At 42.4% G+C, this 19780-nt stretch overlaps 1 protein-coding gene across 7 annotated transcripts in view; it reads right to left on the reverse strand.

Moving 5' to 3' along the window:
• Window positions 1-19780, reverse strand: part of BEND7 (BEN domain containing 7) — a 48225-nt gene that overhangs the window by 8570 nt on the left and 19875 nt on the right. For 4 of the 7 annotated variants that reach the window (XM_061368160.1, XM_061368158.1, XM_061368159.1 and 1 more), the window contains 4 exons: window positions 19570-19692; window positions 16904-17169; window positions 10342-10567; window positions 5570-5689 (listed from right to left, as the gene is read on the reverse strand). In XM_061368160.1, the coding sequence (XP_061224144.1) occupies window positions 5570-5689; window positions 10342-10567; window positions 16904-17169; window positions 19570-19692 (735 nt within the window). Of the gene's footprint in view, window positions 1-3843; window positions 3867-5569; window positions 5690-10341; window positions 10568-16903; window positions 17170-19569; window positions 19693-19780 lie in introns of those variants that run through there. The other 3 variants (XM_061368162.1, XM_061368163.1, XM_061368161.1) reach the window with 2 other exon arrangements.

Here is a 19780-nt window from a genome sequence, read left to right on the forward strand (position 1 = left end):
CATTTTAATGTGGCACAAGACTAACAGGTGAGGTCCAGCTCTCCACCAACTGTCCCAGTCATCTTCCTCATGCCAGCACAAATGTTTATATGGTCACCAAAATCAGATCTCATTAAAGACTGACAACGTCACCATGTGAATGCTTATGCCAGCACCAGAACGGGAGTGGGAGCACAGCAGATGCCCAGAGAAACTACTCTCTTCTCAATAGCTGCCTCAATTTATGAACCTGGATGTCTAACTGCGGCTCCAGGTGAAGTACAACACAAAGGCATGACAAACACCTCGACCTCCCAACATGGATGTAAACCACCACCTTTCCATATGTCATTCCAAGCAGGAAAGAAGTTTGCCTTTGACAACCGCACCCAGTGACTGCCAGCCAAGCTTTGCTTGTCTTGAGCCAGCTTGCAAGACAAGGCAAGCAGGAATAGAGCCTGCTGTGAGAATATGGGCCTCTTTTCTGTCCTTTGCTTAGATGGAGCTCAGAAGCTCTTATAAAACAATCCCAATATTAATTTCCTTAGAACCTTCCCCAAAACAACAGTAAAAATGAAGAGTTTAGCTTCTGATGTACGTGTTTGTTAAGCGTAGAGCTGCTGGTTTGCTCCTTGCTCCGTATCTCAGGGCTGGGAAGATAAAACGCAGCAGTCACTCAGTTTAATACTGCTGGTTTTGTCTAAGGTATCATCCACAAAAGCACTGTAGCACATGTTGGACTTGTATCCTCCATCGTTCCAGGCCCTGTGTGTACTACTAAGCAAAAAACCATCAACTTGATCTCTTCAACATGTAGATATTGTATCGAAGACACAAACCAGGGAGATCAGAAAGATGAAGAGAAAGCCAAAAAACCCTCATACAAAACAATGGAAGCAGCAGTTTGAACAAGGATGTGCTTATTTCCAGAAAAGAAGGTAAGCACCTTTTCTTCCATCATTCCCACTGTTTTACGCTGCAACAAGATGATGTTAATTTTAAACAACAATTCAAGGATTAAGTGGCACAGCATGTAATTTATTTAAATTAATCCTGCCTGGAAAATGTCAGCATGTTTTCTAACATTGCCATATTTTCCTTTACAGACTAGGACAATCAAAAGCTTCCAGGTTATGCACAAGGTAATCACTTTGCATGAACAGCTCTTACACTTTGTACTTTGGGCATACTACTCACACAATACCAGCTTTCCCATCTATGCAATGGACTACTACTGCTGAGTAAACGGCTTAGAGGCTCTTCAGAACATAAAAAGGGATGAAGAAGTTATTGTGAGAGACGTGTGGCTCCTGACCTACTGCTTATTAATGGATGGAGAGTTTACTAATCAAAAGGCTTGGATGCTATGTGTGGCACAGAGGTGACTGGAACAGCCAGTCAGTTCCTTCTGATTGTACCTTGTTTAAGATCTCTATGCTAATGGTCTACTGTCTCCCTCTGTGCTGCCACTGGCAAGGCCACGAGCCACCTACCCATGTACTCTGCTGCAGGGTGAAAAGACCACACCATGGGAAACCCACTGCTGTAAATCCCAAGGCAATTTGCATTGTAATTCATGCTGCTTTAAGAGGGGAAACCTTTGCACATGCCTTTTCCTTTGACTCCTTCTCTTCCAGGGCCACTTTGCATCTCATCCCAGCAGCCACAAAGGTTCAGCTTCTCTGCTGGGAGAAGACAAGATCTGGCACTATGAAGCCATGCCCCATACTCTGTGCTGCTGGCACGACATGGGACCAGTAGTCAAGGCTGAATATTATCACCCTCTTTAATTTTAAGCATAACATCTGTTTGTAACATTAACCTACAGTCTCTTCTCCCCTTTGTGACAGCCAACTTGTGAAATTCTGAAGAGACTGAACAAGGCCAATAAAAATTTAATGGCAGTGACAGCTTTATTCTCAGATCTAACAAATAAAAACCCTTACCCCAGTCTCAGATCTCAGGCAAAGAACTAACAAAAAAACCCAAAGCAAAATAAAGAAATGAAAAAGAAGAATATTTCCAGCTATGAAAAATATTGTCACTAATTTGGAAGTTAAAGGAGTTTATATTTGGCTTAGGATAACAACATTTCCCAATCTGCAGAGGGGAACTGTTTACTAGAAAGCAGCATTTTTTCTTATTAGCTTTCAAGTAGGGAGCTTTTCTGTCCTTAATTCTAGGAGATGAGGCAAGATCATAAATAAGGTTGAAGCTGGGCAGCATCTATGTCCAGTGATCATGATTTCATTTAACCTGGAAACACTCTGTTGAGTACAGAAAGGGGTATAAGAAGCAGATCCACCCCACTCCCTTGCTAAATTTCTCTGAAATGATGAGCATCACTGAAAGCAAGAGCAGAATTTATGTTATCAGTCTGAAATGTTTCACAGGATAAAGCAAAGAGGGCTGCTCATGAATGCAGTGTCTTACTGCCTGGTTTGAGATGAAATCACTAATCAGAGGATGTGCTAAGTGGCTCAGGGGAAGGCAAACAGGATGGAAAACCTGCCCCTCCTCTCTTAAATACTTTTGCTGTTACAATTTAGCCCAGCTCAGTGGTGACTAAAATGTTGTCTTGTGGCTTTGGTAAAATAAATGGAGCTCAGATTTGTTCTTTGGGCACCTCAGTCTATACCCACAAACCGAGCCAGCACATTTCAGTGAGCAAGTGGAGACAAAACTAAAAGAGAATGACCTCCAAGTATGGACATAAGGACACTTGTTCAGGAGGGCTCAAGCCTCTGCCCCACAGTCCACACACAGACTGGAAGAGCTCAGCTGGAAGCGTGCTGAATCCCACATCTCAGTGGCTGCAATTCCCATAGTTTTCAGATTCTTAAAAGCTAAGTTTTGTAACATGGGGTCCTGGGACACCTTCTCCCCCTAGGAGATCAAACCTCGCTCCATGCCTGCCCTCCCCTCCTGTTTTGGTCTCTGTTAAGTTACACACAGCTGTAACAATTTTGGTATGGTTTCACAATGAATAGTTAATATGTGCATAGTTCCTGCACCACCACTTTTATATCAGGATAAAGCTGCTGTGGGTTGTGAGACTGTGCTAGCAAACATTCCAACATGCTTCCCTCGGTCCTATGGACTGCCCCAGGCATCTGCTAACATCCGTGGCTGGAAACAAAATATGGGACTAAATGGATCTATTGCTTGATCAGCTCTACCTCCCCCATATCAGCAGCTCATGGTTGTATCAGAAGTACTAACAAATCTTATTTCAACAAGATGAAGATGTTACTATCTGCTCCTGCCTCTCTCTGCTATCACATAGGCTGGGGAAACCTCTCATTTGCTTCAGTGCAAGGGCAGGTTGGGTTGGCTTCGGCCATCAGTAGATAGGGCAGTGGAAGGTAAGGTGCAGATGGCCACTGAGGTGTGTTCAATCACTCCTGCCCCACCAAAAAGGGCATGTATGCCTGTGGCCTATGTCAGAGGGAAACCAATGCACTTCAAGTAATGGCCAATAAACTAAACACAAAAAAGAGATTTTCTACAAATCCAGGTACTATGTACTTTTCAAATAAATAAATAATTAAACATAATAATATTATACATTTTATATAATAATATTATTTTATTCATTTATAAATTATTTATTAATTCAAATAAAATAAACCCAAGGGGCTGATAGGTTCATTGTTGCTCACTCCTCATCCACACATATTGAGTTACTTTCCCTCTGCAGGCAAAGACAGGCTCCAGCCTATCTTATTCAGTCACCCCATACTCAGCTTCACTTATTTCTTCCTGGTCTTGCTAGCTTAGAAACAATATCATTAGCTTAACTCTCCCCTCCTGAGAAAGGACCAGAGATGGAGATGGCCCCGTTTGAAAGGCAAAAGCTGAACATCATTGTCATTTTAATTAATATCCTGCAGAGGCACCAAGAAAAGCAAATAAAAAGGGAGGAAGGAAAATAAAAATCAAAACAAAATTAGGTCAATCCTCCTTCCCGAGGGATCTTCTGCAGTCAGCCCAAGGACCCTCTGCTCCCCACATCTCACACTGCACTTGCACCTTATTGAAGCCTCGCATCCCACTTCCACCCTCCTGCCCTGGCGGAACAGACAGCCTTGGAAGGGGCAGAACTAGGTTCTGTTGTACAACACCAGTAATCTGACACTGTCTATAAAGAGATTATCTCCTATCCCTCTCTCCTCCCTCCCCCTACACTTAAGAAACCCTTTTCAAGGCTAGTGCTGGTTCACTTCTACCCAGGGAAGCTTATGCTACTGAATAATGTGCACTTTTTTTCTCCCCCGTGTTATTTCTGTTTCTGTGTGTTTCCTATTTTTCTCATTCTTATGCTTTTCCCTCCTGGATTTAATAACATGTAGAATGATTTCAGATGCTGGCCTAAGTGTGTGTTTCAGAGGCACAGCTTTGGACAGAAAACATCATCTCTCTGAGACAGGGAGCTGGAGAGGACATCTGTGATCCTGCTCAGCCTCCCATGGCCACGGGGACCACCAGCATTCCCTGCGGAGCCACCAGGTTCACCATCCCATCAGCCTGTGGATGCTAATAGCCACTTAACTGTGGTGATGGGCAGAAGGGAAGAGGGTAAAAGGCAGGCAGTTTTTATATGGTAACAGAGAAGGACAGTGTTTAAGGACATCGGCACATGTGATGTGCCTCAGACAACAGTGTCAGGTGCTAGAGGGAGAGATGGGCAAGAAATACAACCACAAGACAGCATTAAGAAAACACTAGGATAAAGTAGGGTAAGTGAAGCTTCATATGAAGAAAGTCCCTTGTAGGACAGAAGAGAAGATAGGAATGGACTAGTTGAGGTTTATACAGTAATTACATGCCTCTTCATCAGTGATACGGCTTTCCCATGAATGCTACCAGGGATTTCGAGACTGCATGTTGCTGTTTGTTGCTGGAGCTGCATCCTGCTGGGGTGAAAGCTTAGTGCAGAGCCCTCACCACAGGCTGGTCCTGACCTCAAGCATGCAGGTTATCCCAGCCCAACTTGAGCAGCTCTGCTGCAACCTCCTACCTATATTACCTGTTACTGCTGGCAAGCTCCCTCCTGTGTATTACAGAACCTTGCTGGCACAACCAGGGTGGGCATTTGTGGGTGTTTTTTGCTACAGTGACGTTGTTTCACAAGGAGTGTGAGAAATTTCATCTATCCTTCCAGACATACACAGTTTAAAGGAAAAGGGCATTTGGGTTATGTCTTAACAGTATAGTGAGGGACTCGTCATACCAAATAGCATGGAATTAAAGACTTCGACTTGCAAAACTGACTGGATCAGCTAGTTTAGCATTCAGATTTCATGAACACTGGGAAGAAGAGTTTGGGTGCTAATGGAAATGGGTTAGAGACAACATTTGAGAAAGTCTCAAAGATAACTTGGCTGCAAAGACAGTTCCTAAACTTGCTACTATCCCAAACATAAGGAAACACACACTTTACACAGAAACCTGCTCAAATCTTCGACGTCTTATTTTCATAGAGTGAACATCTGCAACTCCATAGTCAACCAGAAAACACTTGTGTGGGTACAAAGGCTCTAAGCTTTTAACCTCACACTCACATGTTGCTCTGTATATTTTTACATACCTGAGCCTCTTTTTAACCGTCTTCTTGCAAGTTTAATTTGATCCTGAAGAATCTGGACCCAGTCCCTAGGACCAGGCAGTTTATCCACATGGTTAGCAGTGCAGTATTTTTCTGTAAAGACTGAAATAAAAAGATACCATTTTTTTGAAGTGTTCCACCAGGATGGACAAAAGGAGACTGGAGAGGATTTGAAACAAAATACATCAAATTAACTACTCATCAAAAAGCGTTTAAATGGCCAAATCTGGGATTGAAAGAATCAAGTTCAACTCAGCGTTTCATGAGCTCATCATTCAGATGTCATTTGTGTGTATAAATATCGCTATATATAAATATCACATAGTTACTCCTTACAAAAGCCTATTCCAGAGAAACAGTCTACACCTGAGCTCTTCTATTTATGGGTTTCACACAAAAACATCATAGAAGAATGGCAGTGTACTTTGAAAAGAGTCTCCAGATGTGGCAGGCACTTGTAAATGCTGCCTCCCATATGGTACAAGGAGAGAGTTGAAGATCTGCTCATTCAATGGCCTCTTGGTCACGTTCCTAAGGCTTCAGGCAAACATGACAGATAGAAAACCTACCTCTGTGCAAACCTTTATAATTTTCATACAGCCAAACTAACAGAATTTTTATAAAGCTACTAAAAAAAGCCTTTTTTGGGAAAAGAAGAAGTATCCTACAGGTCCAATGTCATATTTGGTAAAAATGCTAAACAGCGGGTCAACATTATAGAATCATAGAATCACAGACTGGTTTGGGTTGGAAAGTACCTTAAGATCAAGTTCCAGGCCCCCTGCCATGGGCAGGGACGGCTCACCCTAGACCATGTCACCCAAGGCTCTGTCCAATCTGGCCTCGAACACTGCCAGGGATGGAGCATTCACAACTTCCTTAGGCAACCCATTCCAGTGCCTCACCACCCTCACAGTAAAGAACTTCTTCCTTATATCCAATCTAAACTTCCCCTGTTTCAGTTTGAACCCATTATCTTTAATTCCATATTTATGGCAGCTTCAGCAATGTTATACCCAAAATACAGGATTATAAATGGAATGAAACTGATGCAATCGATTTTCATCATACAACTGAGAGGTGTGCAAAAACTATATAAGAGCAGAAATAGAAAAATAATGCATTATTTCTGTTGGCATTGCTATTGTTGTCCTGGTCAGAGGTCTTAGAGCCCAGTGTCCCATTATGGCTGGGAAACAAAGAGAGAAAAGTGGTCCCAGATGAAGGAATGTGTAAACCTTGGGATGAATGTCACACAAATGGGATGGGGAAGCATGAAACAACAAAAAAGACAATGTCAGTATTTTACACACACCCTCTAAAGCAGTGCCAGCTGGTCAGTGTAAGGGGACTGAAAGTAATCACACCCTCCAAACTCTGTGCATGTTAACATCTTCAGAAAACCACTGCATGAAAGGCAATAGCAATACTTTCCTCTGTAGACTGATCAGCAAGGATGTCAGACCAAATGTGAGGGCTTACAGAGAAGTCAGTGCAGCTCCACACATTGCCAGTGTCTGATTTGCAACAATTATGGTCTCTCTGAAAGCAGAAATAATGCTTTCCTTCTGCATCCATATTGTACCTGACACAACAGGAACCCAATCAACGACTTAAAAACTCCCATTTACTTCAGACATGCAACTGCAGTTCCTGCTTGTAACCAGGGCATGAGGACAATCTGTGACACTAGGCTGTACCCAGTGCTGCAAGTGCCTACAGTGGGAATTACAACTACTGCCCACTGTTGCCTGCATAGGAAGCCAGAGTCTGGCCACGTTGGAGAGCCAATGTGTTAACTTGCTTCTCTAACTTGCTTCTTCTTCTGAATGAAAGTCAAAATATTGCTCAGTATGTGGTTAGGAAAACACCAAGGTAGGCAAAAAGGAATAGGAATGCACTAGAGAGGAGGCAGGAGAAGTGGGACCTCCGCATTCTAGTCCACCTCAGCTATTCCTGTCATAGAATCCCAGACTGGTTTGGGTTGGAAGGGACTTTTAAAGCTTACCCAGATCCGACCCCCCTGCCACAGGCAGGGACACCTTCCACTAGAGCAGGCTGCTCTCAACCCATTCATCCCTCCGTCTGCATTGATACTGGGGAATGTCCCAACCCAGCAGTAGAACCTTGCACCCGGCTTGTGGAACTTCAGGTTCACATTATATGCACTCCTCAAGGCTGTTGAGGTAACTCTGAATGGCATCCCTTCCTTCTAGCAAATCAACTGCACCACTCAGCTTGGTGTCATCTGCAAACTTGCTGAAGGTGCACTAGAAACCACTGTCTGTGTCACTAATAAAGACACTAAATTGTATTGGTCCCAGTATGGATCCCTGAGGGCCACATCACACATTTGAACACAGCTTACTGAGCTCTGCAGGGAGGGACTTCACTGCCTGGATTTCCAGTTAACCACATAAAGGAAAAATAACAGCTTCTGATATTCCTTTTTTATCTTTCCCCTCCCAGCCAAGTTCCAAGTGAGAGATTGATGCAACTCACAAGGGGACCTGACCGCCTGGGAAAAGCACTGCAACTGATTCAACAAGTGCCACTGCATCCCCAAGGTCAAAAGAGGATTTCTCCCTGGCTAATCATCTTGTTGCAGGAGCCTTATATTACTTGTAAGGATAGCAGTTAAAATGTTTTCAGACAGGAAGAGTGATTTCCAAGCAAACAGATCCCTCCTTTAGGTTCTCTGCTGGGTTTTGGCATGAATGTAGCCTTTTGTATTCCTATCATGGAAGAGGACTTAAAGTGCCACTAAAAGGTATCTGGGCACGTGGTAGAGGAATGTCCTAATGACAACAATGTAAACAAGGTGATGTTGTTCTTGTGGAGATTTCATACTGGCTCAGTTATTTATTGAAATAAATGAAACCACAGTGTCCTATAGACCAGCTCTTGGGAGGGAAGAAGGGTTCTATTGGAACCAGGCTGAGGAGAGATCCACAGGATGTCAGCCCTTGGCATCTTATTCCATCACAGATTGCAGGGATGGGCTCTCCTATCAGGCATCAGGCACTAGCACTTGGGCAATACCGTAAATACTAGTAAAGATCACTGTTACTAAAGTGGTACCCAGCAGTACCATCAGAGATGAAATTTATCTGTTGGAATTACAACTCCCCCCTTTCTTCTCCCAGACTCAAGGGAAGGGTTAAACCAAGCCTCAGAATTTGTTCCATTACAAGCTTAGCTCCTGAGAAACATTGATCTCTGCAGTGGGTGATAATGCTATTTTAATAGTGCTGCTGCATCTACTGAAAAACATTGCTTTTATCACAGTACTGCTCAAATTAGAGTTTGTTGGGGTTTTTTTCCTAAGTAATTTTGAACTCCTTTTCCTTCCATTTAACTTATTTATGAAAGCTTTTAAGGAAGAATGAGATACAGAGGGAATTCACCTTCAGATTTCTGAAGATTACTGAGCTCAAGAAAGGAAAGTGTAAGAAAGTGTCTGTGATTTAAACCTAATGATAACTGTAAGAAAGTCTGCCAGCAACTCTGTGTTAGGACTATGACACAGCCACAATATAGACTTTATCACACAACTGCACAAGTTGAAGGATCGTCTGGTGGTCTCCATGTCCAGCCTGCTGCTCAGAGCATGGCCAACTAGATCATAATGCTCTGGACTTGGAATATTTCCAAGGATGGAGATCCTGCAGCCCTGTTCAACCACCCTTACGCTGAAAAAGCTTTTCCTTGTATCATGTGGAAAATTTCCATGTGTCCAATGCTTCTTGTGCCTCTGAGAAGGATTTGACTCCATCTTCTCTACACCATCTATCATCTTCTCTAGGTAGTTCTGGACAGCTGTAAGGCTCCTCCTGAATCATCTTCTCTTCCAGTTCCCTCTGCCTTTCCTCACACTGCACGTAAGTAAGTACTTCATGACGTACCTGCTTCAATACCTTAAGTCTTGGTGGCTCTCCACTGGACTCAAGTGTCTTTCTTGCATGGTGAGAGGGCGCCACAGAGGTGGTTGCAAAAGGTTCCCTGCCTCCTTTAGCTGTCAATCGACTTACTAAAGATCTTCTCATTGCAAATTGGCAATCTGTATCTCAGGGCAAGTCACAGCCTGTCTTTTGATAACTTGGGTATTTTCCCTGCTATCTCAGATTTCAACAACAGAATCCAGTTCAGAACCTTTGGCCTAATACTAGTTCTTTGTATGTTGTGATCAGACAGTTTGAAGGTACATGTGTTCATCTGGCAGTGAGAAACTGACTGCTAAGAACCCCACCCAGCACAGGGTCCTCACACTGACTTAGGAAATCTGCTTCTTCAAGAGAAAGACCACCACCATTCCTATAAGCATCAAACTCTTCTCTGTCCCAGTGTTATCTTCCTCCATCTCTCCCCAATCCAGCCATCAACAGCTCAACTATTTACAGAGCAGACACAATCAGATGCAGTGCAAGCCTCAGAGTTTTGGCTGATCAGTTACACTGTCATTATGTTTTCAAGAGTTCTTTGCATCTCTGCTATCCGGAAAAGAAAAATAATTACCTTATAGGAACATTGAGTTTTCAACCTTAGAGCCTGACTTCACAAACTGGGATCACTGGCTTAAAATTAACACAAGCTCTCCCCATAGAAGCTATTTTTAACGAGTGAATGAAAGGGAATAAAAATAAGACTGCATATTTTAATAGATTTAACACAAGTCAGAAATTCTAATCCCCTTACACTCTCTGTAGCTGAGAATATGCTCTGATTCCACATATGAAAGAAAGCAAAACCCATACCTTTTATTGCACCCACAATATTTTGGTCTAGTCCTTTCCGGTTGTCATTGAGCCCTCTTTTCCTTTTGCCGTTTGGTAAAGAGTTAGCCAAAGTCTTGTCATCAAAAAATGCACAGACCAGCTTCCTAAAGAGCAGACTTCCTGAGCGAGTATAGTTTGATAATATAGAGTCCAGCTGAGATTTCGGCATGAAGACGTCAAAGCCTTCTGCAAGTTGCACGTCTGGCTACCAAAAGAATACAAATGTTTTAATTAAAGGAGCATTCAAAGATGTTATTTTACTTCAATCACACACTGGTGAGACTTCACAATCACTTAATCAAACCCTGAAGCTTTTGCCAACTATTCAGTACCACAGCAGCCTACTTCATTGAAATCAAACCCCATCAGTGAATAAGCACCTTAAAAGGCAAATCAAATAATCATACTCCTGTCTAGCCACTGCAATAGGTGACAATTACTGACATTATTTCTAAGTGTGCAGCTAACAAAAAGAACAGAGATACCTTTCAATATTGGATAATAATGACAAACCAGAGGATCAGCCTAGAGCAATATTACTATGCAATGACTTTGGATATTAATCTAACCATTTTATGGACTTGTTTCACCGCCAAACAATGGGAACAAGTGGGTTGTGGGGCAGCCAAGCACTTCCAAGAAGCACAAATGCAGGATTATTGACTGTTCCACATGGGCTTCCAGCACAGATACAGCCCATAGCAGTAGAGGATGAGTTTGAAGTTTCTTTTGGAGTCAGCACCTGCTGATCATCCATGTTTCCCTCCTTTCCACATTCCCAAAACGCAACCTTAGAAAAGAATGATGTTAGGTAGACAGCTTATTTCAGCACAGCAGGAAATCACAGGGATTTACACAACTTCTAGAAAATGAGATGGAAGGGACAGAGAGGGAACGAAACCATCCTGTATTTCACAAGAGTCTCAAGTGCACTGTGGGCCAAAGCAGAGGAACTCCTTCAAGGAAGTCCCCTTATTAAGAGTCTTTTTGCTTCCCCTGTCTGTACATACCAGAAATTACACAATCAGTATCCATCTGCGGGTCCTGAAGGAGCTGGCAAATGAAGTTGCTAAGCCGCTGGACATCATATTTGAGAAATCATGGCGGTCAGATGCATTTCCCGATGACTGGAAAAAGGGAAATATAACCCCCATTTTCAAGAAGGGGAAAATGGATGACCTGGGGAATTACAGACCAGTCAGTCTCACCTCTGTGCCTGGCAAAATCTTGGAGCAGATTCTCCTGGAAGGCATGCTAAGGCACATGAAAAACAACAAGGTGCTTGGTGACAGCCAGCATGGCTTCACTAAGGGGAAATCCTGCCTGACCAATTTGGTGGCCTTCTATGATGGGGCTACAGAACTGATGGACAGCGGTAGAGCAGTTGATGTCATCTACCTGGATTTGTGTAAAGCGTTCAACACTGTCCCACACGACATCCTTGTCTCTAAATTGGAGAGACATCAATTTGATGAATGGACCACTCGGTGGATAAAGAACTGGCTGGATGGCCGCACACAAAGAGTTGTGGTCAATGGCTCAATGTCCGGCTGGAGACCAGTAACGAGTGGTGTCCCTCAGGGATCAGTGTTGGGACCGGTCTTGTTTAACATCTTTGTCGCTGACATGGACAGTGGGATTGAGTGCGCCCTCAGCAAGTTTGCCGATGACACCAAGCTGTGTGGTTCGGTTGATACGCTGGAGGGAAGGAATGCCATCCAGAGGGACCTTGACACGCTTGTGAGGTGGGCTGATGCCAACCTCATGAAGTTTAACCATGCCAAGTGCAAGGTCCTACACCTGGGTGGGAGCAATCCCAGGCACAGCTACAGGTTGGGCAGAGAAGAGATTCAGAGCAGCCATGCGGAGAAGGACTTGGGGGTGCTGGTCGATGAGAAAATGAACATGAGCCGGCTTCAGTGTGGGCTTGCAGCACAGAAAGGCAACCGTATCCTGGGCTGCATCAAAAGGAGTGTGACCAGCAGGTCGAAGGAGGTGATCCTGCCCCTTTACTCTGCTCTTGTGAGACCTCACTTGGAGTATTGTGTGCAGTTCTGGTGTCCTCAAGATAAAAAGGACATGGAACTGTTGGAACAAGTCCAGAGGGTGACCACGAGAATGATCAGGGGACTGGAGCACCTCCTGTATGAAGATAGGCCAAGAAAGTTGGGGCTGTTCAGCCTGGTGAAGAGAAGGCTGCGTGGAGACCTCATAGCAGCCTTTCAGTATCTGAAGGGGGCCTACAGGGATGCTGGGGAGGGACTCTTCATTAGGGACTGTAGTGTTAGGACAAGGGGTAATGGGTTAAAACTTAAACAGGGGAAGTTTAGATTGGATATAAGGAAGAAATTCTTTCCTGTTAAGGTGGTGAGGCACTGGAATGGGTTGCCCAGGGAGGCTGTGAATGCTCCATCCCTGGCAGTGTTCAAGGCCAGGTTGGATGAGGCCTTGGGTGACATGGTTTAGTGTGAGGTGTCCCTGTCCATGGCAGGGGAGTTGGAACTTGATGATCTTAAGGTCCTTTCCAACCCTAACTATTCTATGATTCTAGTATTTGCAGTATTTCCTTCTGTGACTACACAAGATGTCTGTATGAAGTGATTATCTATCTAGAATGGAGATACATCATTAATAAACTACGCTTTTTAAGGTATTATGTGGAATTTGGGGGGAAGAGGGTAACAGTGGTCATGATGTGAGGAAATAAGCTTGCTCCTAATAACTTGCTCTTTTTTTCCCCTTCATGAAAATATATCCATCAGTGGTGGTGTGTTGTCAAAGCTGTTTACAGAGCAAGAGCAAATGCCATCTCCCATCAAATCACCTGCAAATGTCTCGAGTCTAGACAGAAGAAAGGGCTGCCAGTCTCTGGAGGATTTGGCTGTGTAAGTCTTTTCCCATGGATGTTTGAAACCCAGTATCAAGAGTTACAGCAAGCAGCATGTTTTCAAAGTATGTTCTACGACTGGCTATGATTCTATGATATGGATGTGTATTTTGCAATAAAACTGGAGATTACAATGCTTTGGGAAGCCAGGATGAAGGATTTTTAAATATTCAGATAGCAATTAAAATCTAAAAAGCGTATTTCTCAGCTTGTTCTAGTTGAGAACATTCAAAATGCTGGATCCAGGAAAACAGTCAGAGTTACTCTATTTGACATTTGACGGTCTTCTGATGTAGGTGGGTTTTTAACATATTACTTCTGAAGTTTCTAGTGACAGGAACGATTTTCAGAAGTAAAAAACATGGGCCAAGTTTACAACTTGGGAAAGATTCTACTTCACAGTAATCAAAACAAAGAATGTAGTTGTCATGGTGATGAAGGTATCCTGTCCTATTCTGCTATTTGGGTCTTGGGTCTCATGATAGTGATCTAAGATAACCTCCACTGTACACGATGCCTTGGGCAGAAAAAACATCTTCACTAGTCATAGAAACACAGAATCATAAAATTGTTTAGGTTTAAAAGACCTTTAAGTGCAACCATTTACACTGCATTGCCAAGTCCATGTCCCTGAGCACCACATCTACACATCTTTTAAATACCTCCAGGGACAGTGACTCCACCACTGCCCTGGGCAGCCTGTTCCAATGCCTGACTGCCCTCTCAGTGAAGAAATTCTTCCTCATCTCCACTCTAAACCTGCCCTGGTGCAGCTTGAGGCATTCCTTGTTCCTTGGGAGCAGAGCCCAGCCCCTCCTGGCTCCATCCTCCTGTCAGGCAGTTGTAGGGAGTGATGAGGTCCCCCCTGAGCCTTCTCTTCTCCAGACTGAACCCCCCAGGTCCCTCAGCCGTTCCCCATCACACTGTGCTCCAGGCCCTGCACCAGCTCCATTGCCCTTCTCTGGCCCCGCTCCAGCACCTCAATGTCTCTCTTACAGTGAAAGGCCCAAAAATGATCACAGGATTTGAGGTGCAGCCTCACCAGTGCCCAGTGCAGGGGCACAGTCACTGCCCTGGCCCTGCTACCACACTGGTGCTGATACAACCACTACGAGCCAGTTACCACCGTGGTAACTTTTCTGACACCTCCTGCTTAAAACCCCAAAGCCAGGAGGATTGTGAGGCCCTGCCATCATGGTCTGTATTTTGCCATTATGCTCCATGGGAGGTTTCCTTCCTCCCTGAGCTCACCTTAGGAGATCTGTGTTACACTTTGAAGAGGTGTAGCCCCCCACTAATACAACTGTAAAATACACTTCAGACCTTACCAGTGAACCAGCATGGAGGAGTCAGTATTATTTCAGCTTTGACTATTTTGTTCTTAATATAGGAATCAATTTATATATCACTGAAATAATTTGAAGGCAAAACACTGATTTATTCGTGCTTTCCTTTAGTAGTAAACTGTTTTTCAGTCAAAGACTTAACTGAACTTTATGATCACTTTGAATGCAACTTCTCAAATGAAAAAGCACATGTTAGCAGATAATGATCATGGCATAAGGAACTGGTGGGTGAACTATTCATGTGTAATAAAATAAGACCTGAATGCCAAAGGCTTTTGCTGTGCTAAAATTAACAGGCAGTGAATTAGATTTAATCCTAGACATTTTAGTAGGTTGTACTACCTAGATTAGAAACAATTAGGTTATAAGTGAAATACTATAACAGTAAAACAAACACAAGAAAGTTTAAGTAAGAGTAACAGATCATTACACCTAAAAAGCAGGTTCTATGATTCATGGCCCAGATCAAGAGTTGATCTCACTGAGACTTTTTACACCTCTGTAAGTAGCAGTATTTCATCTCAGCATCCGAACCGGTTGCTTTGGTTTCGGTAGCCTCAATTTCATACCCATTAAACAGAGATTTTTCTTAAAGTTCAATAAATATTTTCAAAACAACAGCAATGCCAGTGCTGGCATATGACACAGCACACACTAGAGACAAGCCGTGCAATATTCTCAAGGGAACATTTAGTTATGGTGCTGTGTAAAATGTCTTTCATTTTTTTTCAGGCATGCTGGTCCTGAGCACACTAGAGATGCCTCTGAATAAATAGGAAAAGATAATACTGCCATTCACTGTGAAAGAAGATGTGACTTTCTTCAGCCTTCTCTCAATGTTTAAGGTCACATTTTATTTTTGCTGTTAAATATATCTATTTTCAGAACTCAACTGTTTTCTTTCCAAAGATGAAACAAAATCAATTTGTTTGTCTCGGGCTTCTGGCTCTGTAAATTCAAACAACTACTGTGGCAAGCAGAGGCCAAAGCATGGGAGGGCAGATGAGGACCTGATTTATGAGCCACACGTTTTGTCTTCTTTCTTTTTTTCCTTAGGTCAAATTGGCACCTTCAAAGAATTGTGTCCAGCGATAGAACACATTCATAAAGCCAAATTACATTCCATTGCAAGCACAAAACTCTTTTCAAATCCATGTTTCAAGCTGAAAAGAGTGCCACAAGCAAGGAAAAATTATAAGCACAAATTAGGTACTGGAGATAAATTACCAGTCCCTCCCCAGACCATTCTCTCAAACATTATGAGGCATGATACTACAAAAGGAAAACCTCTGAAAAAGCCTCAAACTAGTTACTCGGTATCACTACACAGACTCTATGGCATGAGACTGCAATCTAATTAGTGGTGTGGTTTGCATCTGTATAACTGAATTAGCATGACTGCTCTTTTTCATTAGTAGTTCCCTTTTCCAGAAAGGCAGAATATTATCTGCTGCATTGTTTTCATTTATGCTTATTGATAATGAATTTAATTATGTTTTTCTAGCTCATCGTACTTGGGAAATTGGAAACTGCCTGCTCAAAATTAAAAATATATTAGAGAAATTAACGATCGGCTTACTCAATCAGTGAGCTGGTTCAGATGGCATCTCTTTGGCCATTAAACAAAGCCAATCAGCCACCGGATACATGAAATTTCTATCAGTGTGTATGTATTATATGAACCAAGAGAATATGCTTATTGCAGTTTTACATGTAAAAGGTACATATTTTTTTAGATGGGCAAATGTTGGACCCTTTAATCACAATGACATCACCAACAAAGTCAAGGCCCTCGTCCAGCATCCACAGTGATGAAGACCAAATAACCATATTGAGCAAAGGCTGGAATATGAACTTTATAGAGGTGAGGAATGCCCTGAAGCCAGTGGGACCAGCCAGGCATGAGACACAGCACATAAATACACCTTGGCAGGATAAAGACATACACGTAGACTACATGCACTCATCAGCAAATGACAGGGCTGTGAACGGTTTATACACAAAGCACTTTTCACAGCTCCTGATCTCATGGTGGCACTTGGCATCAAGAGGCACGAAGAACAAGTTTCCGCTGCAAGCTCAAACAACAGGCAGCCTTGAACTCAAGGGAGAACTACACACTCATGAAAGCAGAAAAACAAACCCCAAACCTTTGTAATCAGCACTTCTCAAGTCAAACCCTACTGTCTAACCCTACCCAAGATTTGCTTGTTTAACAAAAAACAGGAACATCAACCTGCCTTGAGTACTCATTCTCCTGAATGAGTTTTAAAATCCTATGATCCCACTTATTAAAATATTAACTTACATCTGATGAAGCTGACTCAAGGATAATGCCAAATCCTGAAACAGGGGTTTCTGGTTTTAAGGGGGTTTCAACTGCTTGTAGACTTGATTGTTCTGAGTTTGCTGATAGTTTCTTTTCGTTCTCTGCAGGGTTGGGTTTCTTATTCATGGTAATTGGTTCAACAGTTTTGAGGGGCAGTTTTTTCTTTTTATTTCTCTTTCTTGATATTGTTGACTTCTGTGCATAAATCAGAGGAGCAGGAGACTGCTGTCTGTTTTGAGTCCCAACTGAATGAAAGAAAGCAATGAATTAAACTTATAGGCAAAAGCACATGTACAAGCACACAGACACATCATTAAACTACTGACATACTGAACTTATCCTCTGGATATGTGGTATGGTTTTCAGGGTTGTTTGTGCATGTGAAACAGTTACATTTTATCACCTTTGCATAATTTTCCAATCTGTACAATGGGGAAAATGACACTGAGTTCCACTGTGAGCTTTTCCAAGACACACTGATGAATAGGAAAACTAGGAATACATACTTCTTTTTCCTAGTGACCAACCTAGGGTTGGTGACACAAAGGACTTGAGCAATGATTAATTTGTATACCTTCTTGAGTGACTGAGAATCTGTCTTTGAACACCTTTTCCTGATAACGTCAGATAATACAAGTGCTAATGCAATTACAGTTATTTTTCTGAATGCAGTTACCAAGTTAATTAGCTTAGCAAGAGCATTTCAAGTACCATTATGTCAAGAACAAGTGAAAACACTATTAAATAGTTTAATTTCTAGGGAAAAAAAGTAACCCAAAGTTGCATCAGTTTGTTTCACTCAGACACAGAAACTGACAGGTCATGTGCTACCTCTGCAATCTAAGAGACGACTTATTTATCAGTATCTTGCATTTTCCACAATCATTTGTACAAATGAAGGCACCAATCCTGAACCAGTACCAATGCAAACAAGTCCACTATCAGAATGATCTGCAGATACAACTATATATCTGGATGAATCAGGAAGATGGAGGTCAGAACAAAAATGGCCAAAAGTGCTACCCATGCTAATCAAACTCACTCGACTCATTCGAGCTAGGAGTGAACTACAGATAATCCTCATCTATAAAGCTTGAGGAGAAACCCAACTCTTTGAATACTATTAAAAGATATTTGGGATATTTCATTTCTCTCAAGGATTTACAAGACTGTAATTTGTAGTTTATCATTTAGACAGAAGGGTGTTTGAATACTAAAATAAGTGATTACACTTTCACTTACATGTTTGTATTTCAGGGTTTTTTGCTTTTAGCAACACATGTGCCAAACAGTGTTTTCCTCTCTACAAAACCATCATCTCATGCCTACCAGAAAATATGAATCAAGAGATCCAAGAATTAACAAGGTATTTGCACTCTAGCTACATAATAAATAAGAAATGTTCCTGCTATTGAGGAGCTAGCTTTTCTGGCATAATCCCCAGTTCTGTGCCTCTCACCCCTACACTATTTTCAATCATGCTCATGATTTCAATGAAATCAGTGCAACTGTGTAAAGAATTCCCTGTCCCAGCAAAGATTGCAAAACATGTGCTTCTTTGCAAACCAGTGACTTCTAGAAAAGCATTTTTATTCATGTCAACTGATATTACAAAACCTGTCTGATCCTTCCTGTCACTCACTGAAACACTAAACACCGTGTAGACAAGGAGTTTAGTCAGCCCTTCACTCCACCCATCTGCAGTTAATTGCTCAACACTCCCATTTCTTAGAGGTCATATCCAGCACTCTTTAACAGAAAAACCTCCATGGCTCCACTCTGCATCACTCACACTGGAAATCTCCAGTGTCTCCAGTTCTCATCAGCATTAACACTAATATTTAGGAAGCCTGTGATGACCTACGTAACTCTTAGCTACCATACTCTTGTTATCTTGTTGTCTCTAGTGCTCTGTGCTGTTCTGTTTCAGCTCCTAACGTAGCAGAAAACTTGGACTCAATAGTTTTTCAAAATGGACACATTATCACTGGTTCAGCCAGTAGAAGGAACTGGTAAACCAGCCTGAAGAAGGGTGGAGGCCACAACATGCAGCAGCTAGCTCAGTTGAGGCTACCACGGAGCTGTAACTTGAAAGATCTTTGAAGTGTTATACAATAACTTTAAGTGGCCTTCCAATTTTCTTTCCTTACCCTTAAGATTAATGAACTGGTAAGCAGTTAACAGGTAAAGTAGCATTTTGCACCTCTGTACATACACCCTGAGAACAAACTGGGGATAGTTGTAGCATATTGATGTACCCACCCAGTTCCCATTAGGAATTCTCATTAGGAATAAATCACATTACATTTATTTATTTATTTTAGCCTTAAAAGATTCCTACGGGTAACATCCATGTTACAGGTAAGGATCTGAGAAGTAAAAATGACATTTCCAAGAAGCTTGTGAAAATCTGACTTTGAACAATGTGTCAAGAGAGCAGGAAACAGCTCAGGTTTTCCTGAGTTCACATGAAGTTCTGTCTTACTAGACCATTCCTCCTAACAAGAAGATCATGGAATCACAGAACAGTTTGGGCTGGAAGGGACCTCCAAAAATTATCTAGTCCAAGCCCCTTGCAATGAGCAGGGTCATCTTCATTTGAGATGCTTGTCATGGATAGGAACGTCTGTGACTGGCCATTGTACCTGCTTGAATCTGAATCAATTTTCGCATGGTCTTGAGCTCCTGAAGGATAGCCTGCAGGGTTGACTGGCAATTACATGTACAGCAGTTTGGTCCAATTGATGAATTCATCATTGGGATTTCTCCTGAAAGAAATGGGGGAGAGAGAATGTAACCCACAAAAACCACCCAAACAATGAGCAGGCATTTGAAACTATTAGCAATACATCAGAT

This window comes from Neopsephotus bourkii, unplaced genomic scaffold (assembly GCF_033783945.1).
Source record: "Neopsephotus bourkii isolate Nb327-2 ecotype Australia unplaced genomic scaffold, CSIRO-AGI_Nbou_v1 NB_1423, whole genome shotgun sequence".
NCBI classification, from domain to species: Eukaryota; Metazoa; Chordata; class Aves; order Psittaciformes; family Psittacidae; genus Neopsephotus; species Neopsephotus bourkii.